This window comes from Eublepharis macularius, chromosome 4, assembly GCF_028583425.1.
Source record: "Eublepharis macularius isolate TG4126 chromosome 4, MPM_Emac_v1.0, whole genome shotgun sequence".
NCBI classification, from domain to species: domain Eukaryota; kingdom Metazoa; phylum Chordata; class Lepidosauria; order Squamata; family Eublepharidae; genus Eublepharis; species Eublepharis macularius.
In genome coordinates, this window is record NC_072793.1 from 61,377,995 (window position 1) to 61,398,897 (window position 20,903).

General features: G+C 44.5%; 1 protein-coding gene across 2 annotated transcripts in view; it reads left to right on the top strand.

Annotated features, from left to right (window-relative positions):
* SH3PXD2B (SH3 and PX domains 2B) overlaps positions 1 to 20,903 on the top strand; it is a 167,900-nt gene that overhangs the window by 119,617 nt on the left and 27,380 nt on the right. For both annotated transcript variants that reach the window (XM_054978238.1, XM_054978239.1), the window contains one exon: positions 2,165 to 2,190. In XM_054978238.1, the coding sequence (XP_054834213.1) occupies positions 2,165 to 2,190 (26 nt within the window). The remainder of the gene's footprint in view (positions 1 to 2,164; positions 2,191 to 20,903) is intronic.

Here is a 20,903-nt window from a genome sequence, read left to right on the forward strand (position 1 = left end):
TCAGATAGACATTAAGGGAGGGGCCATGGCTCAGTGGTAGAGTATCTGCTTTGCATACAGAAGGCCCCAGGTTCAATACCTGGCATCTCCACTCAAAGGGATCAAGTAGTGGGTGATATGAATAGACAGTACTGGCTTCTGGAGACCAATGGGCTAACTCAGTTGGCCAAACCAAATGTGACAGTGAACTCGTAGCTGCGAGGGTGCAGTCCATGATGCAGAGCATTTGAAAAGGCGTGGAGTGGGGAGGAAAGAACTGATCTCTGTAGTCTGCAGGCCACAGGATTTTAAAATCACTTTAAAATGGTGGTGGCAAACCTGTGGCAGCCATGAGTTTGCCATCCCATTTAGTTTGGCTCAATATCAGGCTGCCTAATGTGTTCAGACTGGGCTCAGACAGAAGTCCACTATATGTATGTATCAAGTCACTGATGCACATCTGTCAAATTAAAAATGCTTATTAGACGAAAGGTTGATCTCTGTCTTTCCTTGGAGTAGCAGTGTGACTTAGGGAATCGAATGTTAAATTTCCAGAAACAATTCTCTTAAATGTTGCTAGGCTCAGAAGAAAACACAACAGTCTGTTCTGGGATTAATTGTAGGAGACTCTTTCAGACGTCCTTTTGCAAAACTTCTTGAGGTATTTGAAGTGATAGATAAAACTGCAGATACTCCCTTCCAGAGAGAATTCTTATCACAGAAAAAGGATAAAAACCAAGTACTCTTTATTCTTTGCGATAAGGAAGATTTTCAAAGTGATTTATTATATGCTAGATTTATCTGTCTTTCTTCTGAATAGGCTTCAACAGACAATTCCTTCAAAAAGCAAACCTGAAAAGTTTAAGCTTCTAGGAGCGAAAAATGTGACCATACAATTAATGGTCTTCTGTTTTTGCCTTGACTCCTCTGGACAATGGGAGACTGGGTACATGCCCTGTAACTTTTAACATACATCTCTTGGTACCTGTCAGTGCCCTACTGCTATCTTTTCAAAATGGTCCTTTATGTCTTCCTTTCATATATTTCACATGTTTCTCTGTCATAATTAAAATACATCTTGTGTTTTCTAGAAGCTATAATTTATCCTAATAGCCAAGTGGCCCTGACCGGGGGGGGGGGGCGCGTATTTAAATCTGAGAATTGGGGCCACTTGGCTACATACCAGATGGTTATGCAAACTTCGGGAAACCTCCAGGTATGCAAAAACACCTGACAACCTGGAAAAAATACATTGGGGATTTACCCCCCCTCCCCAAAACAAGCCGGTGCAAGCACAGACAATGCACTTTCTTCCTCCTTTGTCAGACACCAGTGAGGCTGTAGGGTGGCTGGCAGGCTAGGCAAGTGGCCTCTGGCAGCGAAGCTGCAGGAGGGCTGGGGAACTTGCTGGGCAGCTGGAAACTCACCAGGCAGCTCACTGCCAGTAAAATTAAGGAGTTGCAGGGAAAGCAACTCCATCACAACTATCTTCTCCTACATGTCTGGCAGCCAAAAGGCCACAAGCAGCAGCAGAGCAATCATGGCTTGCCTGGAGACAGATGCAGGCAAGGGTTTCTTGGGCTTCCTCCTGCAGGATTTCCCGTAGGCCTCTGGGCCTAGAGGATGCCTTGCCTTGGAATCCTTTGTGCCATAGTGGCACCTTCAGCCAGGCCAAGGCATGCATGGAGATGATGGAGTTGGCCTGGAGCTTCCTGGACAGCAGGTGGGATGGTAGTGATTGGGTTGGGTAGATGGGGGAGGAGCTGCCTCTGCGGCAAAGCTAGGGACAGAATGGGAGGAGAAAATTTGGGCAGGGCAGGAAAGCCAGTGGTGATTGTTGGGGGGTTCTCTGCATTCCCACCCCCACAGTTGTCATGACCAACCCCATTCTCCCTGCTTGGTATCTACAGTTCTTAGAAAACACAAGTCTGTGAGCAGCAATTCCCTGCTTTTCTTGTGAGCAGTAGAAGAGAATTAGAATGCCCCTTGCCTGGAGGTCTCCTTTGACAAGAGAGTTGTGTAAGGTCACTTTGTCAGCAAGTGGTGAGTCTCCAAACTACCCAAAGCCTGGACTCCTGGCTCTTTATTCTTTATAATTACAATATATGTGTATATATCACTTCAAAGGTAGATGGTCCATTCTATTGCATAGTCTTGCTGATTTGTTTTGTTTTCTTCTTCACAGGGAACCCATGGGAAAGAAGAGATCTGGTAAGGCCGTTGTTCTTAATAGTTTTGCTTTGCTTTAGATTGTCATAAAATCATCAAAATGTCCACACCCAGTGACTAATACAAAGTTTGAGGAAACATATACTTCTCTAGGCATTGTAGCATTTTCACACGATGGGAAAAAGTGTTTCCCAAGTCTCTGATGTGCTACTTCCCTTGAATGTTGCTCTTGTCCATTATTCATTTCTGTTTCAACATACAGGATGGTCAAGGACAGGATGCATTTCTGTATCATCCTGGCATTTGTATGTTATCTGTGATGGTTTCTATGGATTTCCTAGTATTTGTTCTATGTTCTTTTGTACATCTTATTCACTGTTCCTAGGAGACCAGTGTGTGTAGTGCTTCAACGTCCTCTACAGAGTATATAGTGGAATGGGTGATTGTAGCAGAAGCAATATGTTTGCCACCAAGATTGCTATCCACCTAGAATATCATTGTCCAGACTTGAAGTTTGCCATAAGCTATGAAGGCAGGTGAAAGCTGGCATTTGGGGTTGTATGGGAGGAGGGGGGTGTCAGAAGTGTACTTCTGTGGAGAAAGTGAAGGGGGAAACAGACTGTAGGATTTATATAAGGGAGAGAGGCACCGTGGAAGTGGGATGAGACAAAAAGCACCCCATGATGTTCTTGTTTGACCTCAGCAAATGCTTCAAGCTCAGATGTATTTAATTATTTGATGCTTTTCAGTCGTGATGTTCTCAGAGTCTTAACTATATTTCTCCCTTCCCCCAATATATTATTTCTCATTGCTGAGTGAATATTATAGGTCTTTAACATCCCAGAAGGCAAACAAGGAGGAGCTTAGGCCCTGGGGCTCTTCTCTGATGTTGGAATCAATAGTAGTATTTCTTAAATACCTATCAAGTGGGAGTTTGATGTTGATTGGCTGAAATTAAGCTTTTCAGCCAGGATTCACTGAGAGAAAGGGATCTTTTCAATTGAGTAAGTTACAGTTGATCTTTGATTCTTGGACAAAAGTGGGGAGAGGTTTTGAAGAGAGGAGAGGCAGTGTCACAGAAAAAGTATGAAGTAAATCTACCACATAGAAACAGGGTTGCCAACAGGCCTGGAGGAAAATGTCTTGTTCCTTCAATAGAGGCTTAAGGTGTGGAAATAGTCAATTGAAGCTTTTCGTGGCATGGAGGCAAATAACATCCCATCAATCCTCTGCTAAAGGGAAAAGACATTTTTTCTTCAGGCTTTTGGCAACCCTACTAAGACAAACGGTCTGAAGAACGGAATTCTGACTGTTGAAAGCTTATACCCTGAAAATCTTGTTGGTCTCTAAGGTGTCACTGGACTCAAATCCTGCTGTCCTATATAGACAAGAAAAATAGGTAAAATAACAGTATAAACCATCAAAAGTAGGGCAGCTCATGTTTACCTTCAGTTATAATTTTTTAAAATGTTGGCTTTAATTGCTTAATGTTTTCATATCAAAAAGAAAACCCTAATCTGATTTACTGTTAACATCTATATATTAAACAACTGATTATTTGAAGTTCAAAGATTGCGTGAACCATCCCTGCACCTAATGCATTACCAATGCTTCTCTTTAAGAAAACTGTTTGGATTTTTTTTTAGTAAGGAGGGAAACATCTCTTACTAAATAAACCATATGGAACCAGCTGAACACTGCAGGTGAGCACACACAAACCTGAGTGTTCATCCTTGTTAAGCAATGCAAACAATGGAATTCTCTATGCTACTTTTATTTACCTTGTTTTATTGATTGTGTAGCAAAGCAGACTGATCAAGATATTTGTAGCAAGTTCCTCCTTTAGGCTTTGGTCAAATGAATCTGGCAGCTTTGCAACACTGCAGAAAGCAAGCACCTATATGATTTTACTTCTCAGTCTTTAAAATGAAAATCTTTCTGTACTGCACTCCAAAACACACGAGCAGCAGGAACCCAGTCCGTGGGGCGATTGAACACCCGATTCTTCACCTTATCCTCCGTGTTCTATTCAGTTTTCTCACTGGATCAAATGATACTATTCTGAGTGCCATCTGTGTAAAGACATAATAAACCTGGAAAGTTTGTTTAGTCTCAGTGAAGACATATCATTCAACTTTGTTTGTGCAAAGCCTGGATGGATCAGGCCTGCCAAGCACATTCTAACTCATGAATATACCGTACACATGTGATATAGCAAGCAGTAGCATTGGTGGTGCTCAAGTGTTCGCCTGTAGGAATCCTTCTAAGTAGTCATGAACTTGAATGTGGTCTTACATTTTCTTCCTAATTCCTGCCTTGTGGTGATTTCAGATTGCATTGTGGGAAACGTTTTACCAGTGCTTGCCCTTAGAAATTGTAGCATAAATACCCAGACTTATTTTTTCCCTATTGTAATCTTTCTTCCACAGGAGTTGCCCCCTCCCTCCATTGAAATGTACAGACTATTTAGACTCATAGAAAATGGTTTTGTTTATTTTGGTCAGTGCTATTCAGGGAGCAGGGTTTTTTATGGGTGGCGGGTGAAGTGTGGGAACGTTTATTTTTCCCATGCAATGTAAGGACTAAGTTATGTGATGGCACTTTATAGTTTCTGAAACAACTCACTTAAATTCCTGTCTTAAACTCAATTTATCTATCTTACACTGTGTGCGGATTGTATCAAGATTAATAAGAATACATTATCAGTTTTCATGACATGTAAGTTCTTTTAATTTCATTAATAATTACAGCCAAGTAACTGTGAATAGAATTACAGCAAACCATGGATACCATCTATTTTAGCCTGGGCAAAAAGTGCCCGTGCATGATGTAGAGATTGCCTTAGGCAAATTTCCCCCCTTGATTCCCATACATGCAGCACACTGGGAATTAATGAATGGGCTTGTGTGTGTCTTCCATGGCCCCATTCTGCTCTCCTTTAAGGCTGACGCACACTGTCTTGATCCCGTAACCCTTCAGCCATCCCCCTCCCTGCATTCCAGGCTACGAGCAACCGAAGGACAATGGCATGGCGTATGCATGAGGGGAGTGCCTGAACCCTCTTGTAAGGGAATGAAAGCCCTTCGTTCTGTCCTCCTGGATAGTAACTGCTACCATTCAGACTAATTGCCCCCATTTCACTCTCCTAGTGGTTTGGCTCACCAAAAATGAGTTTTGAGCACAGACACACATATGGAATAATTAGTCTGTCTCATTCCAGCCTTAGCTAATCCCTCTAACTCAGCCAAGTGTTTGGTATCTCTGTGTGAATCTCTGCCAGGCACCTGGGTAAGAGTTTAAATGCAACCTGACATCTTTTAAAAGAGAAAAAAGATCTTTATTAACTTGTTTATATCCTTTATGGACTAAAAACACAGAAGCATAGGAAATATATCAGAACATAGTACAAAGGGTTACCAAAAAACCTCTAGGAAATAAAATTCAAAAGGAATACTGGCTAAGCTGGCATTTATCTCAGAGAAATGGATGCAGGACAACAGGAACACAGGGCTGGAACTAGGGGGGGCAGGGGGGTAGTCTGCCCCTGGCGCCGCCAGGGAGGGGGCGCCGGGAGCAGCTCCCAGCTGCCGGAGCACGCAGGCGGCAGCGCAGGCAGCCTCACAGCCCCCCGCGCTGCTTTTTGCCTGCCCTGCAGGGCAGGGGGTGCGCGGCAAGCCGGCCGCCCCCTGTCCTGCGGGGAGGCGAAAGCAGCGTGGGGGGCTGCGAGGCCCCCCACACCATTCGCCTGTGGGGAGGCAAATGGGGCAGGCGGCTTCTCAGCCCTGCACGCTACTTTTGTCTGCCCTGCGTGATGACGTCACCAAAGTGACATCATCACACAGTGCGGGAGCGCGCGCGCGAGAGGCAGTCAGCCAAGGGTTGCCCCGGGTGTGGGCAACCTTAGATCTGGCGCTGCAGGAACACTAAACAAAGAACAGGTGGTGTGCTCCCTCTGAATGAGCTGAACATTTAATTCATCCCTTCCAGCTCCCGAGAGATTTTGTGGGACCATTCTTCTGTTGCAGGACAAACCCACTTCCTACCTGGCTGTCATTTGACCAATCATGTCATGTCATGCACTGCTGGTTTTAAGGGCTTAAGAATAATCCATCCTCCCCCTTCCTGATGGGGTAACCAAAGAGGCTATTTTCTTTCCCACATTTATCAACATAAATGTGTGTGCTTCCTTTTGTCAGCATAACATGAGGATTTTATGGCAGGATTCACCTATGTGTGTGTGTTTCCCAAAGGCAGATGGCTTCTGATCCATTACACAACACGCACTACTTGAGCTCTAAGGAGAAAAACACAGCCTGAAAAGCTACTAGCCTTCCTGCATAGTGGTAGAGCCCTGGTCTGGGAACTGGGTTCAAATCCCTCCTCACTCATAAAACACACATTTGGCCAGGCTCACATACTCAACCTAATGTAATTCACAGAGTTATTGTGAGAATAAAATAGTTGTGGGGAAAACCAGATAAGCTGCTCTGACTTCCTTGGGGGAATGGTGGGATAAAACTGAAATAAATAATCTTATGGGATGCTATGAAACCCTACAACTTTGTTTGCAACCTCCAGCATAGAAATATTATTCAGGCAGCTTATGGGGACACAGAAGTTTCCCATAGAAGGCTACCAGCAGTAGGATGAAGGTGACCATCAGCTGTTGCTTCTTGTACTTGGAGGTGGTGGTGCCTCTAAATAGGTTTCATTTAACTGGCTTAGCTGCCTTTAGGCTTAACTTCCATCATGTTGAAGAACCAAAATTATACATTTTTATTTGGTCATTCCCTTACCTTTCACCTCTGCATTTTATATGCTTACACTTTTTCATTGTTTTTCTCTACAATTTTTTGTTCCTTCATTAGGATTTATCCAGCGAACGGCTTCTTTCCTTCTGAGAGGTAGTAAACAGCTGCTCATTGCTTGAGCCTTGCTTCCATTTTTCCTTTCTATTGGGAAACATGTGCTGTTCTTCTTGGGCAGTTCAGGTTCTACTCCTGCACCTCTGCTTTGTGGGGTTGCTACCCTCCTTCCATGCACCTAAGTAAAGACGAGGAAGATCGTTGTTCACGTCATTTCATTCAAAACATTTCCCATTGCCTAGCATTAAGATGAGTAAACTCATCTGGATTTCATTAGGCTGGGTCGCAACCCTGCTGCTTTGCTGGTGGTGGCCTCAAGGTTTTGATGGTGGATTGCGAAGAAATTTTATAGAGGGCTTAATGAATAACATTGAATAGTAACTGGAAATGTCTAGAGAGAACTGGAAGTGTTGCCAACTCTTTCATCCAAATGAATAGCCATTGCTCATTTGCACGTCATTAATAATTGTGCCATCGAGTCTCAACCGACTTGCGGTGACCCTTCGTGGGGTTTTCAAGGCAAGAGATGAGCAGAGGTGGTTTGCCTTTGTTTTCCTCTGCATAGCAACTCTGGTCATAGTCACTTAATATATGTACAACTGAATTACCTGATGTTAACATTGAGTTTGAATCCACCCCCCCCCCAAAATCAGGAGGCTTTTTTAAAAAAGTGTGTCCTTTTAAAGCTGAATATATATTTATAGTGGCTATAAGCCATGAGAAGCGTGATAAAGGCCACATTCATATAAACCAGTTGTGTACAATAAAAATACAACATTGCTAAAAGTAGTAGTGTGGCGACCCTACCATCTGCCTTGTCTCTAAAAGACTCTAGAACCCCACAAAAGTTCTGTAAGGGCTGGATCCTTTGCATACTGGTTTAGGATACTAACTAACACCTATGTGTTAAGTGGAAATTATTTTTTTTTAGGTAAAAGACAGTGTTTTAAGGCTATTTAAATCTTACCCACCAAACCTAATTACAAATCTTTTCGCAGCTGTTGGATGGGTATGAGTGAATTGGAACAATGAACTTCATTAGCAACATGAATGTAAAGTGTTCCTGTTTATCTTGTGGTCTAACTATGCATGCATGGTGTTTGTGAACTGGTGAACAGTAACTCCATTAAATTGCTCCATTTGCATTTGTCCACTCTGGCTTCCACTGAATAGGCTTAGTTCAGACATAATAGCAAACCATGTTTTATTGCAATATGAACAAGCATGAAGGAATCCTTGGGCTCATCCTTCCCCTTGGCTAGCTGTTTAGATCCTTACAGTTTTGTGTCAAATCAGAGGTCACTGTTGCATCTGAACCACCAAATTACATTTTGCACTTTCCTGGCAAACCGGGATTCAAAAGTGGGAATAAGCTAAGGCTTTAAATACTGGCTTGCTGGGCAAGTGCCAGCCATAGTAAGCCAGCTCTGAGGTAATGGGAAAATTTGTGAACTTGGAACTCTCTGAGCACAAAGTGCTGGTTCTTATCTTCAAGGCCCTTATATAGCTTGAGGCCAGGGTATTTGAAGGACTGCCTCCTCCCAGCCCACCAGTTAAGATCTGCCTTACAACCCCTGCTCTTCATGCCCTCCCCACTTCAGAGCTGAGGTGTGTGGCAGAGACAGGGCTTTTTCAGCAGTGGCACCTTGATCATGGAGTGTCCTTTTGCCTTGAGCTTGGCTACCTTACTCTCCTTTAGGAACTAGGCCAAAACATTTCTGTTCATCAGACTTTTTAACACCATTTTATAATGTGAATTTAGTCTGAAAGCGTTTATTTTTTAGCTGGCTAAGTACCTGTTTCTATGTTCTGGCTGTTTTTTAAATTCTGGGTTTCATTAATAACTAGTAATGTTTAATGCGTTTTTAATGCTTTTTTATTTTATTTTTATTTATTTTATTTATGTTATTTATATTCAGCCTTTCTCACTGAGAATCAAGGCAGATTACATAGTGTGAGATTAGTATAATTAGTGATAAGGACAAGGGCAGGCATTTCCATACAGTGTCAAGAACATTTCCATAAATAATGTCATAGGGTAAATGAATACAGTTTCAAGAACATTTCCATAAACACTGTCACGTTAGCCACTTTGGGCAGATGCCCTGGAGAGGTGGTATAATTTTTTATGTTATCCACTTTGGGCAGTTTCCCTGGAGAGGTGGTATAATTTTTTATGTTAGCCACTTTGGGCAGTTTCCCTCGAGAGGTGGTATAATTTTTTTTTGTTAAATGAACGAATACAATAATAATCAGGCTGTGCACCAGTAAAGAAGTGAGCACACAAGCCTGAGGATCCCCCAGGCTTGTTCTTATAGTGTCAAGCCATTATGTCTGAACATAGGCATGTCTTCTATATGAAGGCAGGGGAGGAAATGCAAGTTTTTTTCAGAAGTGGAAGAAAAGGACATGTATCTTTACTCAGCCCAGACTTGACCACCTGAACAGCACATATTCAAAGAATCCTAAATTAACACAATAGTGTGTGTAACTTAACTTCTTCCCTCCATTTTGAGTGGATGCAGAGTTTTCTGTTCTTTCTTATTCCTTATTACTGTCTGAGAAGAGTGACAAGGCGATATGACAAATGCGGAGTATTGCTTAACTTCACAGGTCTTCAATCGTGTGATACTGACTTTTGCATGTTCACTGGTGGTTTGTTATTAGAAAAAATTCAAACCCAGCAAGTGAACAGCAGCTGTAAATGAGCTTTGGATTTGAGATTTGGGAGCACTTTTATATAGAAAGAGCTTCTACCAAATATTCATATGCAGTCATAGTCCTCTCAGTTGTTTCTTCCAGTTACTGTGTTAACCCAAATAAGCACTGGGACCCTGATTGCAGGACCATTGATATAACAAACACAACTGGTACAGTAAAAGTTATCCACTGGCTGGCTGTGTTGTTCAGTGGAATGCTGTTTCCTCAGATCATCTGTTAATATTTCTTGGTCATCTTAGGGCTGCTTCATGCATGCATATTCGCCAGTTGGTGGTCTGATCTCTTGGTGTTTTTTTGATCAAATATGTGAATTCTTACCATTTAATGGTTTTTGAATCAACCTGAGGTGATGTGAAACTCCATTCTGTGCAGCTGATTCACACAGTCAAAATCACTTGATCTAACAATCAACAAGCGACAAACATGCTTGGATGAACTAATTTTTAAATTTCCTCTCAGTGCAGAATGGGTTTTTTTCCTGTTCCCTTATCTTAAGGGAATATAAAAATTGAGTGGTGCTTAAAAAGTCTCACACAGGTCCCAGAGATGGCCACTGTTTTTGTTTCATGCAAACTTGCAGTTTAGTGGTTGGGAATCATTTTCCTAAGAGAAGGAACGGCTGAAAATAATTCCTACTTTTTCCGCTTAATGCTGTTTACTGCATTGTGTTGCTGGTTTAATAGGTACTTTGGAGGTGCCAAAGCTGCTTGCTGAAGCTGCAAATAGCCCCAGAGCACGATGAGTAATTATATGGAGAGTTGGGGACAGGAAAAAGGTTCTCATCTCTCTTCCTGTAGTTTGCTTTCTGTTGGCTGGATGACTCTACTCTTTGGCTTAGTTAGAATAGCAGACAGCAGCACCGAGCAGGAGATGGGGCCTACAATTCTAAAGTACAGGCATTATTTTCCAGAAGTTATATTTGTCTTGTCTTGGTAGCGCCTTCTTCCATTTTGGTAGAAGAAGCTCTAATTAGCTCTAACTAGGCCTTTGCACTGCATACCTGGAACATTATGGAAGTTGTTTATAGTATTATAACAGGGAAAACTCCCTCTTTGGTTCCTTCCCATGGCATATTTTTTTAAAAAAATACTTAAACGCCTTTTTCAAAAGTGCTAATCCCAGAGATTTAATTTTTGGCATGTTTAAAATTCAGTAAACTGAAAACTGTTAAAACCAAATCTGGCTCCGGTGATTTCTTGTGTATCATGCCAGGCTAGTTCTATCTGAAAATCTTCTTCATCTTTCATGATGCTCCTTCCATCAGCTTTCTCCAGTTGAATTAGTCTGTCTTGCTTATTTTCTGTTCAGAACCTCATTTGGGGCATTTAGATTATTTTGAACAGCCTACGAAGGTTGCTCTATTTTTTTCTTTTAACCTATTTGCCCAGTGTGATGATTCCGCTCCAGGTATTCTTCAGGTGATTGCAGGCACTTCTGGGGACTTGGAAATAGTTAATACCTCAATTAACCAAAACATGGGGGACACAAGGGAGTCCACGGCAGCAGCTGTGTTTTAAATGTCAGACAATGCAAGCCTTTTGTCAGTTAGCCTATATACATTTTTTTTGTTTGGTGTATAAAGGGAATCTACATTCTTTATATTTTTGTCCTTTATTTCTACATTTCTTTCTACATTCAAGATATCCATTCAGTCACAGAATGTTGTTCTGATGGAACAAGTTATGAAAGCAACTCCAAAAAATGAAATAATATGCCTCTTAACTCTCTGGGCTATTCTTTGTAACTATGGATATGAACTTTAAAATGTTAAATTGTTTTAAAATATCTGTGGCTAAATAATATCCTTCCTACAGGTTCTCCTCTACAAGCAAACAAGAGTCCATTGTTTGAATAAGGAAACTTTACTGTAGAAATGACCCATTATAGTCCACTGTCCTGGATAAGGGATCCAGGATGGTACAAGAGCATTGTTACCAATGAAGAGCAAATCATGAGGTACAAAGTAACAGTTCCCAGCTGAGCCAGCCTCTCCCCACAGTTCTCAAAACAACATCTTTCAGTCTTGGGAAGCTGGACTCTGTCAAGGCCAATCTGGGATGGAACGTTGTTAGACAAAACAATCTCGTTCGGTGAGAAGTCTGCTTGGGAACTTGTGCACCTGTGGGGAAAGCACTTAAACACTAGAAGCATTAGAAAATGGAGACAGTACAGCTCAGATACCCACTGAACCTGACATTCTGCCCCCCTTAAAATAAATCTCCCCCAGGTTTATATGGATAGCGAGTATGAAAAGCTTTGGTTAATCTAGGAGCATGAACATGTACAGAATTCACCCACTCATCAAACCCAGAGTCAAAGTCCTTCCACCTGATGAGGTAAAATAACTGATTGCGTTTGATTTTAGAGTCCAGAATTTGTTGTACTTCATAGTGTATTTGGTCATCAATTAACGTTGGAATGGGTGGAGCTTTGACGTGCCATTTATCATCTGTTGGAGCCTTCTTCAACAGGCTGACATGGAATGTATCATGTACATGGCGCAGATTTTTGGGTAAATTTACAGCAACAGTCACTTTGTTGATCACTTTGCGCACTGTAAAAGGTCCGAGGAATTTTAAGGCTAGTTTGCGGCTGACTTGTGCTAGTTTTAGATTTTTGGTGGATATATAAACATGATCTCCAGGCTGCAAATCCCATTCGGCCGCACGGTGGCGATCAGCGTACTTTTTGTAATCCTGTTTGGCTTTCTCGAGGTGTTTTTTAATGAGAGTCCATTGTTGGGCTGCCTCCCCCCACCAAGAAGACACATCTGGCGAAGCCGGGGAAAAGGAAGGGGGAGCGTCCAGTGGAAAAGGGTTAAAGTGGACTCCATACACAACTTTGAAAGGGGCTTCTCCTGTAGAGGCATGTACACTGTTGTTGTATGAAAACTCTGCTAGAGGGAGGAGGTCCACCCAGTTATCTTGTTGGAAGTTGATGTAGCAACGAAGGAATTGCTCTAAGATTTGATTAGTTTTTTCGGACTGCCCGTCGGTTTGTGGGTGGTGGCTTGAACTGATTCCTTGTTCAATATTTAACATCTGTAAAAGCTCCCGCCAGAAGTTGGCAACGAATTGTCCGTCGCGATCCGAAATTACCTTGGACGGAAAAGAATGTAATTTTACAACGTGTTTTAAGAATAGATCTGCCAGTTTTCGAGCGGTAGGTATAGTGGTACATGGAATGAAATGGGCTTGTTTGGAAAAGAGATCCACTACCACTAAAATGCAGTTATGTCCCTTGGATACTGGCAAATCAGTGATGAAGTCCATGGATATCGTTTCCCAAGGTTTGTTGGGCGTTTCCAAGGGTTGCAATAGCCCCGGAGGTTTTCCCTTGCGGGTTTTGGCGCTGAGGCAAATGGGGCAGGAGGCGACGTATTGGGAAATGTCTTTGCGCATGCCCGGCCACCAGAATTGCCGTTGTATTAAATGCAGCGTTTTCAAGTACCCATAGTGTCCTGCAGTGGGGGCATCATGACACCGCTGTAAGACCTCTTTTCGTAGGCTGTCGGGTACATAAAATCTATTTCCGGATAACCAATACCCCTGTGGTGATTGATTCAGCTTGGATTTGGGCATTTTATCCCCCTCCTTTTCCACCTCAGCCTTAAGTTTCGTTTTCCACTCTTGACTGTGCGGGAGGGGCTGGACTGCGCGGCTGCGGGTAGTTACCACGCCTCCCAATTGCGTAGGTGAGAAGACAGTGTCTATAGTCTCCTCCCGTTTGCTTCTGTGCTGGGGCATGCGCGATAGGGCGTCCGCAAGAAAGTTAGTTTTGCCCGGGAGGTAATTCAAAGTGAAATTGAATTTGGAGAAGAATTCTGCCCACCGTAATTGTTTGGCATTTAATCTGCGGGGGCTTCGAAGGGCCTCCAGATTTTTATGGTCTGTCCAAACCTCAAAGGGGTGGCGCGCCCCCTCCAACCAATGCCGCCAGTTAGTGAGGGCTGCTTTTACTGCAAAGGCTTCCTTCTCCCACACATTCCAATTCCTTTCAGCCTCCGAAAACTTCCTTGATAGGAATGCACAAGGCCGCAGTTTCCCATCCTCCCCCTTCTGCAATAAGACTCCTCCAATTGCAGTATCGCTGGCGTCAACCTGTACTATGAAAGGGTAGTTCTCATTGGGGTGGCAGAGAATGGGTTCTGTTACAAATTGCCCTTTCAGACATTCAAAGGCTGTTTGGCAATCTGGTGTCCATTGTAATTTGGAGGAGGGTTTCTTTGCTTGGTCCCCTTTATCTTTGGTTTTTAACAGTTCTGTTAAGGGGAGCGTGATTTGCGCGAAGTTTGCAATAAAGTCTCTATAGAAGTTGGCAAATCCCAAGAAAGACTGCAGTTCTTTACGGGTAGTGGGAGTTTGCCATTCTTGGATCGCTTGTATTTTGGTTGGATCCATTTTTAAACCTTCTTGAGATATACAGTAACCAAGGTAAGTGAGTTCAGTTTTATGGAATTCACATTTGGATAGCTTGATGGGCAATTTATTACTCATTAGAGTGGCCAGGACCCTTTGAACTAGTTGAATGTGGTCCTCCTCAGAGTCTGAGTAAATTAACACATCATCCAGATACACCACCACTCCTTTATATAAAAATTCATGTAGTACTTCATTTATCATGGACATGAATACAGACGGGGCTCCCGTCAATCCAAAAGGCATAACTAAGTATTCATATTGTCCGAGGGGTGTATTAAACGCGGTTTTCCACTCATCTCCCGCCTTGATACGGACGTGGAAGTAAGCATCTTTTAAATCCAATTTTGTAAAGATCTTACCTTGCGCCACGACGTTGAGAAGGTCCCGGACGAGCGGGATGGGATAGGCGTTGTTGGTCGACACAGCATTAAGTCCCCTAAAGTCTGTGCACAGTCGAAGTCCCCCGTCTTTTTTCTTCACGAAGAGTACCGGGGCTGCATGGGGACTATTGACTGGACGGATGAACCCTCTGTGAAGATTGGTGTCAATGAATTTACGGAGTTCTTCCCGTTCATGGAGACTCATAGGGTAGAGTCGGCCTTTGGGTAGTGAGGCCCCTGGTAAGATTTCAACGGCGCAATCAGTTCGTCTGTGCGGGGGTAGAGTGTCCGCTTCTTCTTCGGAGAAAGCCTTCAAATAGGACCAGTAGCATTCGGGTATTTGATTTATTTCCTCTTGGGTGAGAAGAGCCTTTTCGGTGTGAGTTAGATCACTACCCCAATTCTGGTTCCACCGATGGCTTTCACAGTTGGCGTGGGTGAAGGTGATACTACCTTCTGCCCAATTTATGTAGGGGTTGTGATCGCATAGCCACTTGCTGCCCAAAATTAACGGGTATTTGGCTGTTGTACTGATGACAAACGACCTTTTTTCCCAGTGTTGGCCCATGCCCGTCACCACTGGGACTGTTTCTGTAGTGACGGGGTTCATGTTGGTGCCATCCATTTGCTCGAAAATGACTGGGTTTTGTAATTCCCGGATTGGCAATACTAGTCCATTGACTAGGGCTGGGGCGATGATGTCTCTTGAACAGCCTGAGTCAATGAGGGCTTGTACACGGATGTGCATCTTCCTTTCGGGGTTTAGCAAAGTCACTGGCATGAATAATATGGACCCATGCGGCCGGTCCCTGGTTGGGACGGGTCGGGAGTGGATCTGTCGTTTGGGCCCTTTTACGACAGATCCATTTCGTTTCTCGACTGGGGGCTTTCTGGGTTCCCTTCTATATTTGGGGTGGCAGGGTCGTATTCCATAAGCTCTTCTGCCTCCAATCCTCTGTCTGGGGCAGGTCGCTGGGAGATGCCACGGCCTCTACCCGATCGGGGAGCGGGTGTTGGGCGTTGTAACGTGGGGAATGGAGCAGGGGTTGGACGCCTTAGTTGGAGCGGAGGTCTTTGCACAGGCCGATACGGGCATTGTGCCGCAAAGTGGCCGGCTTGCCCGCATTGCAAACACAAACCCTGTTGCCATCTAGCATCCCTCGCTCCGCGGGTCGCGTATCCAGTACCTCGTCCTCCCTTCTGCAACGTTAAGGGGCGTCTTTGTCCCGTTTGTTGTTGTTGTTCAACTAAGCGGACCTCCAATATCCGATTTTCAACTTCACATGTGAGTTGAATCCATCCCAACAGAGTAGGAGGATTGTCTTGCATGAGGGCTCTATCCAGAAGTTTCGGGTTCAGCCTTTGTTTGAACAGGATTATTTTAGTGGATTCTTCACATCTAGGGCATTTAGCGGCTAGCTGTCGGAATTTTGTAACATAGTCTCTAGCCGACATGCTGCCTTGCCTAATGGCTTGCAATTCTGTTCGGGCTCTGGTTTCTTCTAAGGGGTCTTCGTATTGAGCCCGGATAGCATCCACCAACCCTTGTAAGGTATTAAGTTCCGGGGCCCCAATGTTGTATAGTCCTACATACCAGTCTGCCGCTTTGCCTTGTAACCGTGAACCGAGATGTTCAATCTGGCTGGCCTCACTCCCAAAAAGATGTCCCCATCGATTGAAGAACTGTACTACTTGTACCAGAAAAAATCCCAGTTTCGAGGGATCTCCGTCAAAAGTAGCTTCTAGTTTCACCCAGCCCATTGGAAGGTCTTGCCTTGGGGCTGGTGCGGGGTAATAGTCCATCGGAATGGTCAGTGGCGCTGGCTGCACGGGAGGAGGCTGTTGGGGCCATAGCTGTTGCGGCAGTAATGGTTGCCCGGGGCCCCCCGGCGGCGGTGGTAGATACGGGACGGGGTGTATCGGAGGGGGCCTTACCGGTTGGGCTGGTGGTGGTGGCACTGGTTGTGCTGGCGGCGGCAGCGTCGGTTGGGCCGGTGGCGGCAGCACCGGTTGTGCTGGCGGTGGCAGCACCGGTTGTGCTGGCGGCGGTAGCACCGGTTGTGCTGACGGCGGCAGCACCGGTTGGGCTGGAGGTGGCCGAACAGGTTGGGCCATGATTGGTCGCTGCGGTGCGGGTCGGCGGGGTCGAAGTGGTATAGGCTGTAATAGTTGATCGGGAGGTGGGAATACAGGTTGCATCGGAGGTAGTCTTACCGGCTGCTGTAGTGGTATTAGGTGTGGTCGAAGCGGGAGGGGCCGCTGCGGCGAAGGCCTGATGGGTGCTGGGCCGCGCGGGCTTGCCCCTCCTGGCGTCGTTGGTCTGGGACCTGGAGGTTGTTCTCGTGGTACGACCTCCACTGGTTGATCTTCCCCTATGATTTGTTGTATAGGGATGATTACTGGAGTTTGGTGTGGCGTTCCCTCCCTTGGGGGAGCTGGAGGCTCTTCTGGCTGGTCTGGCCGGACCGTTATCGGGGAAGTTGGAGGGGGTACCACCGGCGACTCTGTCGGGCGGGTTGGCTCCTCTCCACTCCCTCCTGGAACTTCCACTGGAGTATCCCCGGAATGCGGAACCTCGTCCGGCCTAGGGGTTTCCGTTGGAGTCTCTCCCGGCTCTCCAGGGCACGGCTCCCCCTCTTCCTCCGATTCGGAAGGCTCGTCTGGAGGCTGCACGGGAGACTCGTTTGAGGGCGGCGGCTGCAACGGGGCAGGTTCCCCCGGATTGGAGATTACACTTTGTAGGGTGGCTAATTGTATAGCCATCTCTTCTGGTGATGGTCTCTCTCCCGCCACCATCAATAAGAGTAGATGTATAGCATGGGCTAGGCTTTGTTCCATATCAACCAACCTAGCTTCCAGCAATTGAACTCTACTGGGACCCGGTTGGTCCGTCGTGGAGCCCCCTGCGACTGCTACCACCGGGGAAATTGGCCCCCAAGGTGGAGGGTCTCCCTGATCGCCTTGCGATCTCGCTGCTAGAATCCCTTTGGCTAGTCCCGTAACTGCCGAAATGCCGGAATCCACAGCAAGGGTGCGATGTTGCATCTGCACCCAACTTTGTTCGGAAACCTCTGGTTGCTCCGACCACGGAGTGAGTTCCGAATAATCCCAACTTAGGATACCGCGGCGGGACGTGTCCCATTCTGTTTGCTCGGTCGTCCTATTCCAAAACAGCCATGGTTGGCTACTGTCCAATTCAGGGACTGTCTCTAGGCTTCGACGCCCGTCCATGGGTAATTGCTGGTGCACCCCACTGGTCCTGCGCTCCCTCGTTTCTCGGGGTCTGGGTCCCCACTCCGAAGGTGTAGGTAACGAGAACAAGGGGATGGTGGTGGCCGTTGGCTTGGAGGCCTTCGGTTTTTCCTCCCCACTGCCGAGATCGATTAGAGGCGGAGTAGTAGTTGAAGCTCCGTTCCCTGCTGGTGCAGGTGTTTGAAGTTCTTGGGGTTGCACTTGTGGGTTGTCGGGAGACGCATACGGCTCAAACAAAGGATCCCTGTCTGGGACGGCTTTGGATTCCGCTGGGCCCGACTGAGACATGATTGGTAACAAAATGTCAGACTGTGGCTAAATAATATCCTTCCTACAGGTTCTCCTCTACAAGCAAACAAGAGTCCATTGTTTGAATAAGGAAACTTTACTGTAGAAATGACCCATTATAGTCCACTGTCCTGGATAAGGGATCCAGGATGGTACAAGAGCATTGTTACCAATGAAGAGCAAATCATGAGGTACAAAGTAACAGTTCCCAGCTGAGCCAGCCTCCCCCCACAGTTCTCAAAACAACATCTTTCAGTCTTGGGAAGCTGGACTCTGTCAAGGCCAATCTGGGATGGAACGTTGTTAGACAAAACAATCTCGTTCGGTGAGAAGTCTGCTTGGGAACTTGTGCACCTGTGGGGAAAGCACTTAAACACTAGAAGCATTAGAAAATGGAGACAGTACAGCTCAGATACCCACTGAACCTGACATCTAAATCTATGGCACAACAAGATATTTTCCTTCCTTTGCTATTTGGAAACAAACCAAAACTACCTAGGATGAATGTAAATTAACAAGACTATTATTAAGGATATGTTTAGTTAAAAAAAAATCAATGTGCAGTCAATTGATCGTCAGTATTCCAAACCAGAATCTAACATAAGTGAAGGGACTGGATATGAATTGAAAATATTTTAAAAGCAAAGCAATTCTAGATCTTTACTGCTAGATTTGGCCTTTATAGTGTTATGCTCATATACTTGGGAGTAGAGATGGGCACGAACCAATATACGAACCAAAGTTCGTCACGAACCAGGCTGGTTTGTGGTTCACAAACCGGTGATTCGTTAGAGCCCATTTCTGACGAACCGACATGAACTTTAGGGCAGTTCATTTGGTTCATTTTTCAGTTCATCACTGCAGACAGTTTGATGCCAATCAATCAGTTTCCTAGGCAATGGGGGATGGGCTTTCTGCAGACCTTCTGCTGACCTGGAAGTGGTGATTTGCTAGCCCAGAAGTGATGTTTTCACGAACCAAACAAACCAGTTCGTGAACTGGGACAGGTTCGTGCAAGTTTGTGGTTTGTGAAATGTGATGACCCACGAACCCCATGGTTTGGTTTTTTTTCTGGTTCGTGCCCATCTCTACTTGGGAATAAGTCCCACTGAACTCAATTGGGACTTGATTCCAAGTCAGAGTTTGTTGCTTCAGATGATTCCAGTGTTCACTTAGGGAAACAACAGATGAAAGTTCCATCTTATTTATTTATTTGTTTAAAACATTTATAAGCCGTCTTTTCACCTCACAGGAAGTCAAGGCTGTTTACAGTATAAAACAGAAACAAATATAAAAATACATGAAAAACACAGTTTAAAATAATAATTATTTAAAATTACCAATACATTAAAAAGTTGCTAAACCAATGCCATCCTAAATAAAACAGTCTTCAGCTGCCTCTTGAAGTGAGGGGGCCAGGCTCACTTCCCTGGGGAGATTGTTCCATAATTGTGGAGCTGCCATTGAAGAGGCTCTTTCTTATGTACTCACCAGCCAAGCTTCTTTGGCTGATGCAAAAGAAGAGGCTGATGGCCTCTCCTTGTAATTTTAATTTCAGGGCAGGGACATATGGGAGAAGATGGCCCGTCAGATATCTTGGTCCCAAACCATGTAGGACTTTAAAGGATAGAACAAACACATTGAATTGGGCTTGGGAACAGATTGGTAGCCATTGCATTTGCTGTAATTTTGGGGCCATGTGTTCCCATTAGCTGGCTCTAACCAGTAGTCTAGCTGCAGTATTCAGCACTAGCTGCAGCTTCCGAACACTCTTCGGGGGTATCTTGATGCATGTTGCTTTATTTCTTAAGTACAGCAGGAGTTCAGCTGTGGACAAAAGGGTCCAAGATGGGTCTTTTGATTTAATAAAATACATAGCGTATGCTCTCTCTTTTCCAGTGGCTTCGATCATTCCTTCTCTCCTTTTGATACAGGGTGTCCGATACTCTTTCTGGATAAACTCTGCTGCCCCTTAGTGGCTGTAAATATTTTGACTAAATTCCCAGTTTCTGTATATTTTCTCTTGTATCTTCCTTTAAATAAGTTTAAGTTATTTTGGGCCTTGCATGTGTCTTTTATCTATCCCAGCTACATTTGCTGTACACATAGCAGCCAGGATAGTGATTTGGAATGTAAAAGAGGAACTGCAAAGACCAGCTGAATTTGGGGGGTTTGTGGTCCTTGAGGCCTGAAACCACATCCTTCGGAAGTGCAAACTCAGTTCTACCTGTGCCATGTGCAGTGACCACAGGAAATTACTCTAGCCCATACAAGACTCTAATGTAAGGGAAGAGATCTGTTCCTTTCAGTGAATGTACATTTTCCACTAAAATTAAGTTGTCCAGGTATGTGCTTAATTAGAAATATTACAATTTCTACATGGTACTGAAAAGAATTCTGAAGCATTCATTCTTTATCATTCTAATTTGAAGTGAGGCATGGCAAATTTGTAGCATGACTTCTACACCAGCAACTGTGTGGTAGAGTTTAATTTTGCAGAGCGTTGAGTTGATAAACATTTTGCAGAAACCTTTGATGGTACCCTGCTTTAAATTAATAATTCTTACATTGTATCTAATTTTGCCTATTCCATCAAAGACCTGTACAATTGCTTTCCTCATACCAATTGGGAAGTAGGTTGAAAAAGAGTGATATCACTGAATCCTCAAGGAGGGTTAGAAGGATGACAGGCTTATCCAGTGAGACCCTACGTTGTAAGCTCTTGAGGCAGCCCAACCAATGATGGAATAATAACTATCTTATGTTAATTATGTAATATACAGTTTTTCCATCTCTTGAAGTAGAAAGTAGACAGTATGGAGGGTCTC